The 20,201-nt window shown below is 41.1% G+C and overlaps 1 protein-coding gene across 2 annotated transcripts in view; it reads left to right on the top strand.

The window, feature by feature from the left end:
* akap6 (A kinase (PRKA) anchor protein 6) overlaps positions 1-20,201 on the top strand; it is a 215,407-nt gene that overhangs the window by 41,650 nt on the left and 153,556 nt on the right. For both annotated transcript variants that reach the window (XM_063496793.1, XM_063496794.1), the window contains exons 4-11: positions 2,364-2,473; positions 2,922-3,063; positions 3,296-3,943; positions 4,810-5,166; positions 5,582-5,722; positions 5,819-5,959; positions 6,058-6,318; positions 17,831-17,953. In XM_063496793.1, the coding sequence (XP_063352863.1) occupies positions 2,364-2,473; positions 2,922-3,063; positions 3,296-3,943; positions 4,810-5,166; positions 5,582-5,722; positions 5,819-5,959; positions 6,058-6,318; positions 17,831-17,953 (1,923 nt within the window). The remainder of the gene's footprint in view (positions 1-2,363; positions 2,474-2,921; positions 3,064-3,295; positions 3,944-4,809; positions 5,167-5,581; positions 5,723-5,818; positions 5,960-6,057; positions 6,319-17,830; positions 17,954-20,201) is intronic.

The following is a 20,201-nucleotide window of genomic DNA, read 5'->3' as shown; positions in this document are numbered from 1 at the left end:
CCCACGGTCAGTAGAAGGCCTAGTTAGTGAAGTTTAGACTTACTGTACTATAAAGCTAGTTGGCCAGTAAGATGTTAGATTTTTGTTTTTTTGATCAGTTAGCCCAACAGCAACTGCTAACTACAGCCTGACTGGTTTCCAGACTCATGCTGGACTTGAATGATACAAATGGACTGAAAGCTGGCTCATGTGCCGCTCATGTCAGACTAAATCTGACAGACACATGTGGGCCAGAATCCGCTCACATTTGGTCAGCTGGAGCCAGAAAACAGACAAGTTCACTAAAACGTCAGCACTGTTTAACACCTGCATACTAAACTCTGCAGTCATACAGGCCACATGAAAGTCTCTGTCCTCCGCACTCTGTTTTTGAGCATTCATGTTCACACTGACCACAAGCTGGAATCCTGATGCAGCGGCACTTCACCCCGCATACAGTAGATACAGATTTATTTTGGAACACTGCTAAGCAGGTCACACTGTTAGCCAAACTAGCCAAGCTGGCAGCGTGTGTGACCTACATTCTCACATGCCGAGCGGTGTCCTAATCCAGGCTGTAGCAGAGCAGGAGGTGTTGTGTTGTTCAGAGAGGTCACCATGGAGCAACACAGTGACTCAGCGGCCTGAGGTGGATGTAAAGTAGCCGCAGTGGGTTCAAAACAAGGTCACCTGCTTTCTAAAAAGGTCATCTAATTTTAGTGCGCACTAGTTTCCTTTCTGCAAAGCAGTAACAACAGAGTTGGATGGCAAGAAAATATAAAACATTAATAAAAGTACATAAAACTGGTTGCACATGCTGTCAGGAGGTAGTTTGGAAAGGTGCTAAAGATACTCACAGACACAGTTTAAAAGTCATTATACTTAATGTGCATTTAAAACACCAGTGCAGTACAGGCTGAGCTGGCTCACGTGCCAGCTATGAAAGTGCAAACCTTCTCAAGTTCAACAACTGTGAGGAAAGTTTTGCACTTTCAGAAGGGATCAATAGAAACATTTTACAGTTAAAAGTTAAAAAAAATAACAAGACTTCACAAGTTCCTGAATCAGTGCATCTTTGTATGTAGCTTAATAAAAGGTCTTAAGATCTCTATACAGCGGACATAGATATTTTTCAGACCTGTTCTCACTCACCGATCGTGTAATTTTGCTGGATAAATTTGTGGCAATTCTTTTCTAGAATGAAGCTTGAATTTCTGATTTTTGCACATGAATAAACAGATCAGATCACCTAATTTGCAAACAAGGGGATTGTAGTTCAAAACACACACCACTTCTGAACATCTAATGAGATGGAAATAGTAAAATAATTGTATCTTACCTCAGACACACAGCGAGACGCTGTTCCAGGTGTGTCGGTTCTCTGAAATAAATTCTCTAGCTCCTCAGAAGTTGTCCCACATCTGGCCACAAGAGCTCAAACTGCCCCACTGACATCCTGACATATGTACGAAAGCAGCCGTGACACAGCTTCAAGTTGTGGCTCGAACCGTGAAATTCTCCCTGCTGCTATCGTCTCATAAGAATTGGATGAACCCAAAATCTCCTTTTATTCCTTCTCTTGTTTAGGAATTCATCACTGCTTGATGTCAACTTCATTTTTTCACAGTTTGTTTTTTGAGGATACATTTTCAGAAAAAACGCAACACATTTAGTGTATATAAATGTTACACGACAAGTTTGGAGCTGAAAAATCTGGAATTTCGTGCCGCTTTTTCACAACGTGCTCAGTGTTTAATGGTCTTAAACAGAGCTTTAATTAGATCATGTTGTTTTTTGTAATTACAATGACTATCCCAATGAACTTCTGAAACACCACCTCTAACTACAAACACACACATTTTACAAAAACTGAAGTGTTTATGCTTTTGAGGCAGAATTTAGGAAGCACTGCATTGTTGAGATACACAAGTGGGTAATTTGCATGTTCATCACATCACTAAACTTCAGTTATAAAAGTTTGTGACAGCTGATGTTATTTTAGCCCGGAGTCCGTCTGTCTGTCTTTGTGCATCTGAGTGGGTTTACAGCTTCTGAATTTAGTTCACCAATCTCAGTCAACAACAAGTGTGATATAGAGCCAATGTTACTCCCAGAAACACGAGTTTTCCATGTTTTTGCACACAAACATGGAACTGGTACCTCATGGAACTGACTCATGGTTAAAAGGGGAAATATGACATCCTTACCAGTTCTGCTTTTTCAGCATTAGTACTCAGCAGATTTTTTTGTTCTATAGTGCCTCTAGATTTATAGATACTAGAGTAACTGGGGTTAGGTATGGCTTGTATATGTGTTTGTATGCTTATTATTTGATCACTTTTCTGATGTTTCATGATTTTTTTCTCTTGTTTGTGTGACTATAGGACATCTGTGAGGACATCTCAGATCATGTGGAGCAGATTCACGCCCTGCTGGAGACGGAGTTCTCCCTGAAACTACTGTCCTACTCTGTTAACATCATTGTTGACATCAGGTTGGTCTCCACAAGATGAGACATACTTTAAATTTCAGCACACAGTATACAGCATAATTGTAAGAGTTACAATGTAATAACTCTATTATGTAGGTACTGGGTTAAAAAGAGTAGAGTAATGGATATAGCTGTTTTTAACGCCCAGTTGCTCGTTCTGTTCATATATCTAAGACCTACTATTAATTAATAATGGGTGCCCTTTTATTACAACAGCTCACAATCTGCCCCCAAATCTAAGCAATGTATGTATGTACAGTATACTGTTACAACAAAATGTTACAGTGTAACCCTGAAGAAATGACAGTATATGTTTTGAGTAATGGTCTGAAACATTAATGATGCAAAGCAGAAATGTAAGAATGTTAAAAACAGCTTCTTTCATAGTCATCGGGTTTCACAAGAAATACAACATGAGCTATCGGTAAATGTTGTACCTCTTGTGGTTTAGGACGGTGCAGCTGCTGTGGCACCAGCTGAGAGTCTCGGTTCTGGTCCTGAAAGAACGTCTGCTGCAGAGCCTGCAGGACTCCAACGGAAACTACACCCGCCAGACTGACATCCTGCAGGCCTTCAGCCAGGACCAGCACCAGGTATCAGACACACAGATGAACAAATCTCACGTTTTAGACGCTCTTTTATTTTTAAATCAAGTATTTCTCAGCTCCAAAACTTGCCTCTATCAGTGAGATCTCAGTGAATTCAATCAAACAGACTGACTGTGTTTGGAATCACACTGAGAAGTAATAAATACATTTGTTAAATTTCCTTGTTCTTTCACAGTGATAGTGTCTGATACATTAAAGTGGTTATTTCTTCATCTAGACCCGCCTGGACGCTCTGACAGAGGTAGACGATTGTGGTCAGCTGACTATCCGCTGCAGCCAAGACTACTTCTCTCTGGACTGTGGTATCACTGCCTTTGAGTTAAGTGACTACAGTCCCAGTGATGAACCTGAGGTCCGGGTAGCAGAGTCTAATAGTGAGGACACCCTAAAGGAAATCAACCAAACCCAAGACCCAAACCAGGAACCAGGATCTGAGGAAAGTGGAGATCCCCATCTGTCAAACCACAAAATCCATAACAGTTTACCGGAACTCTCTTCTCCCAGTGACTCAACAAACCATAACCCTTCTTCATCTATTTTGCCCACAATGCAATGTGGCATGCCTAACCACAATGAAAGTGCGAAGCGCCCCCTGCAGGGTGAGTTCCACAGCACCGAAGTATCACCCACACAACCATCACTTCCCAAGAGAGCTGCAATGTTCCCAGATGGAGCATCCAGGGCGGAGGACTCAGTGGGAGGTTCGGAGAAGGTTAGCCCAGTCTCAGGGATCCAGTTCCAGTCTGAGCTGAGCCGAAGCACCCCGTCTCTCATCTCTGCCTCTCCTCCAGACCGCTCCAAGTTCTGGTTGGAACTGGACTCAGTTTATCCGGAAAATGTTTCACAGTCCTGCGAGAGTCTGCAGGTTTGTCCTCCTTTGTCCTTTGTTTTTTCACTTCAGTAACAACATTTATAAATGAAATGAGCATAAATCCCAAACTGCAACAGAGACATTTTTACCTATTATGAAAATTACATGTACTGAAGATTTACCAAAGAAAACCATTTGTTCAATTTCTGAAAAATAAAAACAAAACAGTAAAAACACATTTATTCGACTTCAGGCAGGACGCTTAACTTTCGTAAGAAAATATTGCACCAACAAGCAATAAATAGTTAATGTAACTAATCTTTACACAGATACAGCTGGATATAGATTTGCATTTAAGGAACACACAACTAATTTAAAACTTTCACAATTCACAAGGATTTATTTGAAGTAATACTGGCTAATAGCAGAACATAAAGACCATATATTTTAATAACTCAGGAGACGTGTTTGTTTCTTGGGGAACATTGAGAATGTCACAAATATAGTATACCTGCAGCAAAATACAAAAAAAACCACCGCCTACCTAGCAGTAGGCATCCTTGTTTGCTGCCTCAGCGGTGAACTGTAGAATGTAAGTGAGTTGCAGTGAGTTGATGATGGCTGCATCCACAGATGGGTCTTGTAATAAAACAATGGACTCCAGCTGGCGTCACGACTATCGCCGTGATCACCGTGACAATCTGTTTTCTGACACAGAGGTAGCCTCATAACCTGAAGAGACAGAAGGATCAGGAAACTCTTGTTAAACCCACACATTCTTCTGTTTTATCTTGCATTTCCTCCTATTGAGACAGAGATAGCTTTTTATTGATGTTAATTCTCTTCCACTATATGTACCCAGTAAGCATAAAGAGCTTCAGAAATGTCATCTTTAACTCAAATTTCCATTACCTAAACAGGTGATGAATGGGTGCAACATACGTGGAAACCATGCAAGCTCCAGATATGGAGGACGCTCAGGTGGGAGTGCACAGAGGCTTCTGCCTGACCAGAGGAGCTCATCTGGGGCCAGACCAACCGCTGACGCCCCCCTGCTTTTGCAGGACCTGAAATCTCAGAATGAAACATCAAATCAAATGGAGAGGATGCAGAAGGAGACACATACACATAGTGAGGGGGACTCTGATTCCTCCTTGCCTTCTCCCATGAGGGAGCAAGCTCTCTCTTCAGACTTGGAAGCATCAGGAGAGGAGTCGGACCCCCGACCGCCTCGTAGCAAGGCGGCGGTCTGGATTGTAAAGCGCCAGGGTCAGAGGGTGAGAGATTATTTCCTTTGTTTAGGAGAAGAGTTTGTGTTTTGTGCAGACAGAGAAGGACTGAGGCATATTACAGAGCGTTTGTGTGTGTGGTAGCATTTTTCTCAGATTAAGTGGAATTATTTGCCATCTGAAGTCAGTCTAAATCGACATCTATTCGTTTTCATTTTTTTCATTTTTTATTAGTTTAGCATGTTTTAAAGTAGTGAAAACTTTTGTAGTTGATGTCTTCTCAAATCACAAGCATGCAGTACTATACTAATCACAATTTACCTGCAAGTATTCAGTTTAAATAAGAGTTGAGATCAGGAACTATGTGGTCAAAAACAGACGAGGTTAGCGAGTGCAGAAGTTTGACAATTGCACATACTCGATGTTCCACTGTATGTTTATTTCCTACTTTCTTGTCTGATAGGGTCCCCAAGTCTCATCCAAAGGCAGCCCAGACAGGGAGCACTGGTATGGGTCAGAAGAGTTCCTGGCTCTCCCTGCTCAGCTCCGCAAAACAGAAATGCTTGCTATGAAACTAGAAAGTCTGACTCAGACCGTCCCCTTGGTTAGTTAACAACTAGGATCCTGAATACTGTGTCTGGCTGTCCATCACTGTAATCTAAACTGCAACCACTATTGCTCTTTTTACATCTAACTGCAGAGGCCAGGTGGCTCTACCCAGGATGTGGATGATTGGGATTTGACTGAGCTCAACCCGGACTGGGATATAGGAGAGAGCGGGGACAATGTGAGCAGTGTAGTGGATAGTGGGGAAGACATTCCTTCTCCTCTGCCATCGCTGGTATGAAAATAGTTTCTTTGTGTGTTTTAACTCCAAAAAAATACTTGTTGAAGCTGAACAAAAGTTCCAATGATGTCAACTTGTGCATCCTCCTTCAGGTTACTCGCAGGCGAAACCTGCTTGGCCGCTTTAGCCCCAGTTCCTCGAGCGATGTTGCACCCTCCCTGGACGAAAGCATCGAATCGGGCCCGTTAAGTGACCTGCAGTCTGAAGAGGATGAGGGGCGAAGGTCAGCAGAGCATCAGCTTCCACTGACCCTGCCCCCGTTGAGAGGGCGTGAATGCGCGTCTCTGGTGCAGCAGCTGCTGGAGGACATTCAGAGTCATGACAAAGACCCTGATATCTGGAAGAAGATTGAGGTATTCCTATCTAGTCTTCACGTTATCTGTCTGTGTTCAGACTTTGATACATATGTAGCTCATTCCCTCTACTGTCATTTACAAGTTTGGGGGCATTTCTCATCCCAAGAAAATGAGCTTTCCTAGAAGCTTCATTTCATTTTTGTTCTACTGCAAACATCCAGCTTCAAACTGAGCACCAGCTTGGTATTTTTTACCTTCCTAAGTATCCTCTGATGCTCAATCCAATACATTTTTACACCTCTGACTGTATTAAAACAGTAATATTCCTTATTAAAAATTACTACCTGTAATTACTTTTAAGTCTGGGGTGGTAATTCATGCCAGCACAGTTACATTGCAGTGGAATTTCTGCTGCTACTTAAGGAGAAATCCTTCTTTGTCTTCATTTTTGATGATGATGCCATGCAGTTTTCTATTTTTCCAAAGATACTGTAAGCAAAACAACAACTCTTAGGAATGTTGACTGATTTCTGTTTGAGATATTTTGCTCTATGATTGTGTGGGCGGTTTACTCTTTAACATTTCGTCATCATCGCAATTATTGGATCAAAGTATTCTGACTTATTAACCAGTCCACACAGACAATGTTTTTAACCTCCATCACTGAACGTACAGAGACTCGCCCACACATGACTTTAAATGTAGTCTGTTTTCTTCCAGTAATACTTTTACAACCGTATTTTTCGGACCATAAGTCGCACCGGATTATAAGGCACATTAAGTGAAACAAAGCAGTCAGATAAGTCAAACTTTACTCAACTCATTCTTCTTTCATCGTCCACTTCCGTACCATCGATTCATTAATGTTGAATTCTCTCGCAGCTGCTTTATTCCCATGTTGTTGCAGTATATTAATGACTAACCTCGTATTGTGGATGGATTATCTCAGTTGTTCTCCTGACTGAAGTTTAGTCCGTTTACAGCATCCTGCCATGCGATTGCATTTGTCCCTAACCATCGGGAACCCAACTTTTATTGAGTGGAAAAAAGTTAGTGTTCATCCTCCAGCTTCACTGTGTTTATGTTATGCTAACATAGCTGTGTCGCTAGCGATCACGTAGCAGATCATTATATACCAGCTAGTCCAACTTCAGTAACCTTACAAACGTCACTGCTGTTTAGTTTTCTGTCTTCATTTATGTTGGAAGTGATAACATAGCTGTACGTTTGAATTTTTTCACAAATCTCTCAGTCAGAACATGCTATATCATGTTTAGGTGGAAACTAGCGAGCTAACTTCCTGCTAACTTCTAACTCCGTTAAATTTAATAAATTCTGTTTTCATGGATGCCTGGATGTTAAACTTAATTGTTACACCTGGTAAAGCAGCAATGCTGATCATTTTATTAAAGGTGAAAGAATTTAGACAGTTTTTGACTCTCAGTGATGCCGGAGTGTTTGTTTGACTTTGGGACCTGAAGGAGACGGAGTTTTGAACCCAGATTCTTCCACGAGGCTCCTGACTACAGTAGTCTTAATGCTTCAACAATCCATCAAGCAGTGCGGCTTCGTAGCTTATCAAAGTTGTACTAAAATATTTTTTGACAGATTTTTGAGCACCGTGTACCACATAAAATCATTCGAGGTCAGTAAGCACAACTAGAATTCATACATATGGCGCACCCGATTATAAGGTGGACTGTCGATAAAAAACAAAAAAAATTAAAGGATTTTAAGTGCGCCTAATGCGGAAATTATGGTAAGTCATATTTTACATAAGTCATCCACAGCAAACTGTGCAGATGACAAAATTAACTATCGATCTTATTACAAGCATCAACATTTCTGCACTCAGGTTAAAATCTGCGTAAAAGCACCTGTGATAGTAGGAAGGGTATTTGAGCATAAGGCATATGTTACTTGCACATTTGTGAGGCCGCCTTTAATGCTAAACGATATTTACAGATTTTTGCATAACATATGCCAATATCCAGTTGACATGTTTTTTTAGGGTCTTGCTTTTTTCAGCAATGCCATAAACAGGCTCAAGGTGTCTGACAGGGAGGCAGCCTGCATAAGATGTTCACTTAAAAAAAGTATAATTTTAAAAAAACAACTAAAATAAATAAAGTTTAAGAGAGTGAACAGGTCATCTGGGTCAGCTCTTACGATCTGGAAGGCCACAGTGAGCTCAGTGAACCTACAACGTCAGCCAGTTATCAGTAAGAATAGGCCAGGACTTCCTTGTGATGTGGGCGGGGCATAACACAACAACTCCAAAGTAGATTTTGCGTGTACCTCAATAGAATGGCTCAAGGGTGCTAAACTAACCTGCCAAAAATAAAACTTGGAAAGTTTGTGTTTCACTGCTGTAGCTGGTTTTTACTGCCAGTCTGTGAGATAGATCTCTGCACTTTCATTTAGACAAAAGATGACAAGTTGAAACAAAATCAGCCCAACATCCACTTTTGCCCCTTCAATGAAGCTACCTTGATGGATTGGAAGGCTAGTATCGGATTGTCCACTGGCCCTGCTAATTCATCACCTCACTTCAAAAGGTCACGTTTGATTGGCAGGCAGATTATTGATGAGGTTTGCCTGGTGAACTAATCAGTCATATTTGTCATATTGAATATCGTGAAATGCCAATAGCTCTGGGGATAAGTTCCTATCATGGCTGCTTGTTTAATTAGTGCTATAAAGTGGCTCTGTCGCCTTTAATATTTCTTTATTGTTTTATTTTACTCAGGTTTATTTCACTCTCTCACCTTTATTGCCTTAATATTACAATTCTTAATACCCTCGACTCCCCAGGCAACATTTTACTTTGCTGCTGTAACATCTCAGTGTCCCCTCAGGGATCAATGAAGTTCAGCGTGCCCATCTTATCTGCTGCTAGCCGGGTCAGAAGCCCACCTACAGAATTGGACAGCTGTAATAAGATTAACAGTGAGAATGGTCAGGGTCCTTTTGAATCAGTCTGAGAATTAAAGTGTCAGCTATGTGAGGGGATGTCCTTGGAAATGGGGATCAGTGACCCGGAGGGTTATAAATTCATTCCCCACATTAAATTCTGTCCTCCATGTTACCAAATTGGCCAGATTGGCCATAATAGTGACTATTAATGATGATTTGACTGTTGAAATGTCAAAGTTGCCCTCTTTTTTTGCTTTTCCTTTTTTGATGTCAGTCTTTGGTAGAACGCTGGTGCTGTAGTGAACCTCCTGGTCTGCAGCAACCTTTCCAAACCTTTCTGCATCCACTTTGCATGGTCTTTGCATCTGCCACTGTGGGTTTCCTCTGGGTTTACATGCATGCTACATTAATTGGTGATTCAAAATAGGGGTTTTTTGCCCCAATAATAGACTGGTGAGTCTGTGTCTCAACTTATGACAGCTGGGAGATGCTCCATCCTTTTAATGGCCCTAAGCTGGTCAAGTGATCAAGAAAATGAATGAATGGATTATCAATATCAAGCTCAAGCTCATCTGTTAACTTAAAGGAAGACAAATGGGAATCAAATCACAGTGTCCTAGTAATTATAAAGTGTCCCACATCCGTGTAATGTTTCCCACATCCCTGAGTATGTGAGGATCTGCTTGGGTATGAGGAATGTAAATTTCATGGTCAGAGGGTGAATTGTGTTTGATGCCTTGACATTAGAAAACATTGTTTTAGCTCATGGTGCATTCAGCCTTTCTCTGAATGTTACTAACAGGAAGGAATAATTAAAAAAAACGTAACCGTTTCCGCTCTGTAATATTACATTCAGACAACACTCGGCGCAGAGCATTGAGTAAAAAACATGTAACTCCAGAGAGTTACAAAAATAAACAAAGATTCATAATTTTGGATTAAAACATAATAAACAAACACAAAAAAATCCTCCCAGAATCAGGAATTATACCCTGCTGTCTTGCAGAACACCTTGTGTTAACCACACACACATAAGCACACACACACACACTCCTCATTCCTCTCTGCTCCTGGGTAATTAGCTGATTAGCTGCTTAATTAGCAGCATGTAATCATGGCGATGGATGAGCTGCCTAATTGAGGAAGTGAAGAGAGGAGAAGGAGCGTCTCAGTGTGGAGGGTGACATTCTGTCTCTCTGCAAAGAGTCTCTACTGAATACAACCGAGCAGATTAACATAGAATGAAAAATCATCCGTCCAGGGAAGAGAAACTGTGGAAAGATCACTGTTGGAGCAGAAATGAGTCAAATCCAGGAGTAGAACACGAATATAATACGTCCGGCACCTCTCGTCTTCTCGGGGGAGAAGCTCATGGTTGTGTTTGCAGGTGGAGTTGAGGAAATTTGATTAGAGCAGAGACGAACTGAGTAGAAACTCTGAAATGTCAGTAAAATATAACAGGAAGGGGGCAGACATCTACCTTTATCCTCATGGATTTGGTTCTTTTAATCATAGAGGAACCATAAAAAAGCTTACCTAAGCAACACTTTGTTGCTTAGTTGATTGTTCTGATTATTGAGTATGATCTGAATACTAGTAGATCAGATCAGTTTAAGTGAGTATATTCATTTTGAAGCTTCAGCCTCAGAGGTCTGGATGTCATTGTGTTGGGTTTTTGGATGATCAGGACAATGGAGCATTAAGTGATCAGCTAAGGTTAGCATGATTGATTAACTGTGTGGTTGCAACAGATCCCCATCTGATCTGCTACTGCTACTGACTCAGTATAATAAAATGCTGTAATTTCACTCACACAAATGTGAAGCATAAACTTCTTTAAACTTCACAGCGGGCCATATTACTTGTTGTAATTCTGCTAACACTGGTCTAGAAGGCGGCAGCAACAGAAACAAGGTGTAAAGATTTCTGACTACTGACCTTTCCACCACCTCCAGTTATTAGAGGAAAACGTGTATTGCCTGATCTTTTGGCAAGTTGTTGCTGGAGGTTGGTGACTGTCGCTAGGTGAAATTTGTTACAAGAAGGGTGCTCCACCAGAAGCATTACACCTGAGCAACTCATGGAGACACAGCTAGATTCAAATTACGAGTAATTTAAAGGTATAACAAAACAGTGATCATTAATTAACCTGTTTTTGAAAGCTAAGCTGTTGAAGTGTGTATGACCAGGCTGTATTTATTACAGAAGCCCATGTTATGCCTCTGCACGCAATGGGTTTGTACTAGTGAAGTAACATAAAAAATTATACTTCGTAAAGTAAATTATTTGTTTTGACTAGACTGTAACTCCATTGAGTCACAATTTTTCCTTTCTCCTCCCCACGTCAGAGCTTCACTCCTTGTTTCTGTTCTCTCCGTACTGTTGGACATGAATATTTTATCCTCCCGCCTTTGACCGTCTAGACATTGTTGTCTCAACCTTGACCTCCTCAACATTTGTAATGTCGGAACCGATCCTCTCATAATTTGTGTCCGCATCACGTAAATGTGCGGCTTGTTTCCTGAAAGTTTATGAGACCAACGCAGGAGAGATACATACACAGAAATCCAAAGTTCCTAATTGCGCTATGTGGGACATGACACGTGAAGTGGATTTAAATTCTTTAGAAAAACTAAAAACTATAGAAAAGCTGATGGAGAAACAGCCCATCGGTTAGATAAGTGTCCTATACATCATGTGATCACATCGTGTGCACCGCCTGGGCCAGCGTCAGCGTCCTCAGTGTGAGGTGTCTGTGTGTTTGGAGGCTCTGCGGCACGCCAGCCTATCTGCGAGCAGTGGGAGACAGACAGACAACAGACTCACATCAAGAATCGTCTGATTGGCCCAGCAGGGGGGTCAGGGACGCCCACCGACAGCAGAGAGGATAGGAAAATAAGAGAGAGGTGGAGGATGATAAGGCGGAGGGGTGTTATTCTCTTCTTTTGTGCTTCTTTAGATAAACAGGGTAAGGAGGAGGTAAAGGAAAAAGTGACAGAAGTAAATTTGTTTGCAGCCTGGTAATGTCGATTCTGAACACTTTATCACACGGCCACTGATTAAAAGCTGATAGAAAATACACATTCAGCACATACTAATTAGGATTGTAGGAGGAACATAAAGATAATTTTGTGTGTAGCTGATCTGTACTGTGACCTTTTCTCGTGTATAAGCAATCAGTGCAGATTCCTCCGTTAAAGACTTTATGACACAAGGTAGTAAAATTTGCCACAGAAGCCAGCTTATTGCTAGAAAGCCATGTTCTCATTTTCATTATTGGAGACAATGCAGTATATTACAGGCTGACAGAGTATCCCACGAGCTCTCACTTTTGTTCGATTTAAACCCATGAAATGTGCACAGTGTCATTAATATGAGCAGCAGGGCCGTCGTTGTTGGTCTTGAGTGTTTTTTTCTTGAATGAAAATTAAGTTAAGCCACATATAATAAAAGTTTTTGTTATGAGAGTTAAAAGTAATTACTCTATGAAGCTGATATGGCAGATGTTTAGCTTTAAGTCAGCAGTGACAGAGTGGAAGATAAATATTAAACATAAATAAGAGCCAACTAATATTTTAGAGATTCAATTCACACATTGGACAACTACTCCCATGATGTGATTTGTTCCTTATGACTTGTAACAATGCTTTGCAATGCAACCAACAGCATGGTCCTGAAAATACTCCCTCTGATGCAATTTTCATACTTTATACATTCATCCAGTGGAGCAGATTGGACACTTTGGCGGGCCAGTTTGGTCCTGTAATGCCTCTGCTCTAAAGGAATATTTAACTGGTTATAACACCACTGTTGACTAGATAACCATTTCCACAGCAGGAGAGAGCTGGATAACTGGCAGTGGCGGGCGGGGCTTTACCGGGACGATATTAGAGATGCAGTCAGGTGTGAGAGTCGTCTTTTTACTCTCTGTTAATTTGGACATCTTTCTTTCTTTCCTTTCCTTTCATCCTTCCTTCCTTCCTTCCTTCCTTCCTTCCTTCCAGGCGCACTACAGATAGACAAATTCCTAATAATTAAAAAGGCAAAATGAAATTCCACCCTAATGTACCGTGGAGACAGCTGCAGTCCTGTCCTGTCCAAATATTCCTCAGAAATCAGCTGCGCAGGTTCCATGTTTTATATGACAAATAATTTTAATGAAATTCTAATCAAAATTTCCTCCCCTCGAGTTCTTTAATTTCGGCGCAGCGGTGGAAAAGCGTTTGGTGTTCGAGTTAGTCTATCTAATAATGTAGCCTGCTGTGGAAATTATCCATCTCACCTCAATCCCCCAAAATGTTTTTGGAACCCCGCTCAGAAAAGTCATCATTTCATATTTTGTTCTGGTTTTTACCTTCACCAGGTGCTGAAATTTTGTTAAGCTAGGGTGCCAGTCATCCAAATTCATTAGCTTATAGCTAAGAGCTACCATGATAACAAGGTTAGCATGTCTGTTTTCTTCAAGTATGTGGTGCACGACCCAGAAAGCCTTGAGTCCCAGCATTCGTGTGGATTTTAACCAGGTACGTGGATGCACTTGCAAACCGTGCAGCCCAGGGCCATGAACAGTGGCATATAGAGAAGAGAAGTTGAATATGTGTTCAAGTTTCAACAACACCTGGCCTTCAAGACAAATACAAGCAATGTTTGGGTTGTTAAAACGTCAGTTATACAGTTAAGTCATTTGAGCTTAGTCTGTAGTCTTCTAAGCCTAATGACCAGACAGTATACAGTAGGTCATCTGTTTCTATAAGTACAATTCCATTATAGAAAAGTGATAACATTTATAAAATGTGACTGGCATAGAAGGTGGTTTTGTTGACCCATCCATCCACCCCAACCTCCGCCTTAAGCAGTCATTGTTGTTATGAAGCACTGGCTGAAGTTACTGTTGCTGTTTTACACGATGAAGTTGTTTAATATTTCCACAGCAGTAAATCCTTTAACACAACAACTAAATTGTGTTTCTCTGCTGCTCTAACATTTTGTTTATGTTTTTTATTTCTCCTTGCTTACTTTAAAGATCATAAAAATGTGAACACTGGTATCGAATCTTAATTTCTGTGGACTAGCATCAGTTGTATCTTGATTTTTGTTTGCTTTGTGCTCCTGGTGGAAAATCAGAGCTATTGCTTCTAACATATTAATCAGCGAAGCCAAATATCATCTGTCGGGAGTTTGAGTCCAAATCTATCAGCGTCGTCCTTCAGAAAGCCTCGTCAGCTGAGCGGTAATTATCCAGCGGTGAAGAGCTGAACCACAGGAGGAAGAGATGAAGCATAATATCAGAGCAGTTATCCAGGCGGCAGAGGATCAGATCAGGCGTTTCAGCTCCCAGCAGGCCTTTCTGCCCCTCAGGAGCCTCACTGGTTTAGAGACATCAAAGAAGCTGTAAGCAGCCCAGTGCATGCTGGTCGATATCCAAACCAGCAATACTTGCTCTGCCGCTGTTCGCGCCTTCCTCCTCTGTCCTTCTCACTCTTTTTCTCTTCAGTTCACCTCATTTCTTCTCATGGTTTACCTCTCTTCGCATCTCATGTTCTCATGCTTCTTTTCTTTTCTTTTCTTCTCATCTTTTCCTTTTCTCAATTCTCTCATTGATCTTTATCTCTGTTCTTTTTATCCTCTGATGCCCTCCTTCTTTGTTGCCCTTTTCCTTTTTCTCATTTACCTTTCCATCCCTTTCCTCTAACCTTTGCTTTGTTCTCTTCTTTTAATACTCTTGAATCTTGCTTTGCACTCCATGCAACCCCTTTCCTTTCCTTAAACTATCCGCTTCCTCTATCCTACTTCTTCCATTCTTCCTCTCCTCCTCTCCTCTCATCAATACTTTTGATTTCCATATCTCCTCAATAACGAGCGGTGGAGAGATGGACAGAATCATATTGATGTGTGTGTGCTTTTTTAAAGGTTCACGGTTGTAATTAACATACTGCTTCTCATTTGGTCAAGGTTTGCATCTCATACAGACTCACATGCAGACACGCGCTGTCTCACACTAACAAACACACTATACATATCTATAATAGTAAACCAACACACAGACATCACTGTGGAATAGAATGTGTTCGCAAACGCACATTTTATCATCACAGTAAGCAGACACACCTATCTCCATATGAGGACACACACACGTATAGATTTGCTACAGCGATTTGTAGGCGAGGTGAAAGCGTGGGTGCACAGATGTGGCAGCTCAAGTAATTTCCATCAGATTTACCTTCTCCCCACAGTCTCCTTCACTCTGCCATTAGTTTTCCAGATAGCTCTCAGTGAAAGATATGAAAACAGCGCTCAATGTATAAAATATTAGAATTGTCTTCTTGATGATCCGCAGTCACAGTTAAACCTGTTTTTCCAGATGTAATGTTTAAGGTCTGAGTGGAAAGAATGAATTTTATGGAGTTGCTGTATGGCTTCAGTTTTATGTAAATCACTTTCAGCTCGCTCTCTCTTTGCTTGATGTAGCTCGCACGCTCTGTGTAGTTCGATTGGATCCAGGCTACATAAAATTCAGGTCGCAGCTCCAGTTTGACCTGTGCGGGGTTGTGTTCGTAGTGGATTTCTCTGTGGAAGCAACTATGCCTGTGGTGGTCGGGCTAAAGCTACAGACTGCTGAAATATAGATACATCAGACATGAATGTCAAATCAGTTACTTACAAATGCGTTCACCCGTTACATGAGGTTATAAGAGCTGGCCGAGTGGTGGAGTTAACACACCTGTGGTTACAGGCAAGCGCAGCCTTCTCCCCCCACGAGCTCACGAGACAAAATAAGGCAGTTAAGGGTGGTCCTTCATGTGAAATAAACTTGATCCAAAGAGTAGAAGAAAACTTAGCAATCAATCAAAAAGAAAACCTAGCGTAGCCCCATGGCTAAATGCAACACTGATTCCTCCTGAGGGACTGGCTATGCTAAAACTATACACCTGGAGCTGTTATTGGAGGAGTAAACCATACATGTCCATGCTTATTTAAACCACATGCATAACATGCTGGCTTGATTCTTTAAAATCGTCGAGGTGAATGTGCAGCCTGCTCTTTCTAGGTTACTCTTGAAGTATTTTCCTATTCTTTTTGTCGTTCTCCCTTCCAAGCGTCGCAAGTCCTGGACAGCGAGTGTGAGTTTTAGCCGGGCAGAATTGTGCGGACGCAAAATTTGTATCAAACACCATTAATGCTTCCCTTTTGTTTTTGTCTCTAAAAGAGGTTTAAACACTTTCCTTTCTTCTGTCTGATCCCCGCTTCGCAACCCAAAGTGTTTACTCCCCCTTTCACCTCCCTTTGAAGACTCTGTCTTCTTCTTTTAAGCTGTCTCTTCTGTTCCTCTTCAGGAGTGAAGTGGATTTAAAGGGAGAAATCAATACTGGATCAGGTGCTATTTCACATGGATTCTGTGGATTTTCCTGCTAATACATTTCACATTATATGGAAGAAAAAAGGATGTTTATGCAATTTAAAAACACAACAGAATTTTTGTGTGTCATTTTTTAGTTAGATTAGTACAATTCTGGCGTAGATCATCAAGTTTTAGGCTTCCGCGCATCATAAATCTCCCTGTTGGCCAGTAGATGGCAGTAGCTCTCCACTGAGTAACAAGCTGCTGCCTTCTTTTTTCCCCCTATCTTCTGTCAGTGTGTACATCTATCTGTGTACTCCCATGAAGGGCAACGTGCCAGTGATGGAGACATACATGTTCAGCTCACTAGAGTCATTCATACCACTTCATCTCTTTTGATCTCTTTTCCTTCTGTTCGTTCTGGCTCTATTCCCCTTTTCTTTCCCTACCTCTCAGGTTTTTGCTTTTGCAGTCTTGTTTCCCCTTGTCTCTTCATCAGTCTCTTCATCACTTCTTACTTTTCACCTGTCTGCCATGCACTAGTGTCATTTTTTTTCTCCCCTCACTTTCTGTTGAATTTTCTTTCCTTGCACTTCTTCCTCTTTTCCATCTGTGTTTTGATTTCTTTTCTGCCTTTTTATGTGTATTTTTAAAATCTTTTCTTGTCTTCCTCACCTGCTTGTTTTCGGTCTTCCTGTTTTGTCTGTCTTCTCTTTCCATGCCTTCACTCTCCTCTTTAAGTCCTTTGTTTGTATTTTCCTCCATATATCTTCCTCTCTCTTTCCATTCTCCTTTCCTCTGTATTTGTCCAAACGTGTGTTTACTTGTTTCATCCTGTGGGTCTCGTTTTTGTTCTCTCTCTGTCCTTGAATTAATTCATCTGGAATCAGTTCTTAAACACCAGCCGGGCGCTCCCTTGCTCCCCCCCCCCCCCTTTTTTTTTATCCTTCTCTTGTACTCTAATCCTGTTCTCTTCCAATCTGTTGCTTTTTCTCCCTTTTCTGCCTTCCCTCTCCCTGTTGCATGCCATTACCTGTTGGACTTCTTCCTTTCTTGGTGTGTTTTGATGTGCTTCTCTGCCATTTTCTGTTCAAACTGTTCGCTGCTTTGTTTTGCTCCTCTCTTCCTTCCTCTTTTTACACATTATCGTTCTGTCATCTCCCAATCCTCTGAAGTGTTTAGTGTGTGTTGTGTTGTTTTGATGCCTTTCCAGCAGGCCCTGGACATCAGCATTTATACATATTATTAGGGTTTTTTTTGTTTTTTTGTTTTTAAATCATAAACTGAATTCTCTCTCTCCTCCCTTGTCCCCAGTATTTTGTGCAGCAGTTGGACGGGTTCATCTTGTGGCTTCAGGAGGCGCTGGACAGCACAGAGAACTGGATTCAGCCCAGACAGGACCTGGATAGCCTGAGGGTATACCTCGACACACACCTGGTGAGAGCACAAACACTCACACACTTGCCTTTTTTTCTTTCTTTTTTTAAACGTATGTGAACCCTCATTAATACAAAGCAACCTCTGCCTCATCCCTTAAAATGAGTCTAAGCCCTCAAATAGAAGTGATAACACCATCGGCCTCATCGGCGTTGCGTCATTGTGTTCCTCGCAAAAATTCAAGCGCACGCACCTGCCGTCAAGGCTCGCACACATTTGAAGAATAAACGTACACGACTGCTACGTGCAGGCACATCTGTGCACACATTCCACACACGCGGTTGCATAAACACATATTTGCATACATGCATATGGATGTGCCCACATGACACGCACGCACACAGACACACACACCTGTCTTATTTTCAGAAACGGTTACTTCTAGCTGCAGCTATTGGAACCCGCTTCTTCACAATCAAGCAACCAAAGCTGGTAAAGCGATGATAGGACTGTTCTGTACTTTGTCATGTGTTATTTCAGTAGCCCTACTTACGCTGTCAAAACATATCAGTGACATCAGTGACAGAGATGGGAGTCAGCACAGCAAACAGAGCAAACACATGGTGCTGAGAAAAGAAAAGACAAGACAATGAGCACTGTCCAAGCTGTGTCATCAACACTCAACCATCACCCTTTAAAAAAAACAACTTTGTCTTAAATGGAATGTTTCTAAAAAAATAAAATAGTGCATTAAAAACTTTAGTGTTTCTTATTTGTGTCATTTATGAACTGTTACAATAGTGGATTCTCATAAAACATGGTAAACATTAAAGTGATGAGGTCGGTATATATAAACCTTCCCAAGTTTCTGTTCAGACCTTTTGTTTGTGAGGGAGAAGAAAGCTAACTTTAAAAGCCTCTTCCTTTAACTTGTTTTTGGATACTGGATGAATTAAAGTGCTGCACCAATGCCCAGTAGATCATAAATAAAGTTTATTGTAAAATATTGAACCCCCACACAAAGCTGCTCTAGTAGAATCCAAAAAATAAAAATAGTGAGCATAATAGACTTTAAAACAAAGTGTGGTTTGTGGATTGGCATTCATGTCGTGATTTTACTGTGAGCCTGGGTTCAGCCGCTCAGTTTATTCACTGTCTGCAGACAAGTTTTAAGCCGGTTTGTTGCTGAATGGCTGCCCCTCACAAACCGCAGGTGGGCGGGGCTTCTGCAGAAAAAATATATACAGTATATGAATTCATTTTGGGTTTTTTTTTCCAATTTATTATGTCATGCTAATATGAAAAAAAAATGGAAAAATGAATAACAGATGGGAGATACGGGATAAACAGACAAATTAAAATCCATCCACCCATTCATCGTTATAGGAAAAGCATAGGCAGAGAATTAAACTTGTGAGACCTCTAAGAAAGGCTGATTTATTTCCTTCAAAACAACTATTCTTGAGCTGATGTTGAACAGTGCTTAGTTCAACAGATATACTTACTGGCTAAGGGGGTAGAGGTCAAAGCTTAGGATTTGCCACCTGTAAACACACACAAATGGTTTTAGAAAGGGATAATTGGAAAATAACAAACCCTGGAATGAATGCAAGCTCTCATTTCATTGTCACAGCTTTTATTCTGGCTTCTTTTTTTGTGTTCCAGTTTGTTTTCATCTACATCTCTTTTTTCTTCCTCCTTCTGGCAAAACCTTTCCTTTATTCCTCTTCCCACTTTATTGTTTTATTTTCTGATCATCTGCCCCTCCTTTTTCTCTCCTATTTTGTCTTTTTTGTCCTTTGTCTCTCTTCTTTAAAAAAAAAAACTCTCTCTTTATCTCTTGTCTTCTTTTGTTTACTCTAACAAATAGGAAACAAAAAGGCTCAAATAACTCTGCCTGTGTTTTGGTAATTTACTCTCACACATGCTCTGAGATAGATCAGTAAGTGCTGCAACGTGTATTATGAGCACACTCGCACATACACAGACACACACAGATGAGGAGCACTTTGGCAATTACTCACGGTCTTTATGGCAAACATATGGGCTGCACGCACACACACAAACACAGAGGAGCACGCGTTCAAGACTACAAGACATGAACATGCACATCACATCAATGTAAAAATCCCGGTGTTGCCCAGTGCTGAGCATGTGCGCGCGCGCGCACACACACACACACACACACACACCACCTTCACCGGCAGATTGTGTTTGCATTAAAGTATATAAACGCAGATACATATACACAAAAACAGGCATGTGTTTTACCACACGCACACACGTAGAGGTACTATTTGCATAAATT

This window comes from Pelmatolapia mariae, linkage group LG16_19 (assembly GCF_036321145.2).
Source record: "Pelmatolapia mariae isolate MD_Pm_ZW linkage group LG16_19, Pm_UMD_F_2, whole genome shotgun sequence".
In the NCBI taxonomy this organism is placed as follows: domain Eukaryota; kingdom Metazoa; phylum Chordata; class Actinopteri; order Cichliformes; family Cichlidae; genus Pelmatolapia; species Pelmatolapia mariae.
Note: the sequence above shows the minus strand (reverse complement) of the source record. Positions and strands in the feature narration are given on the sequence as shown.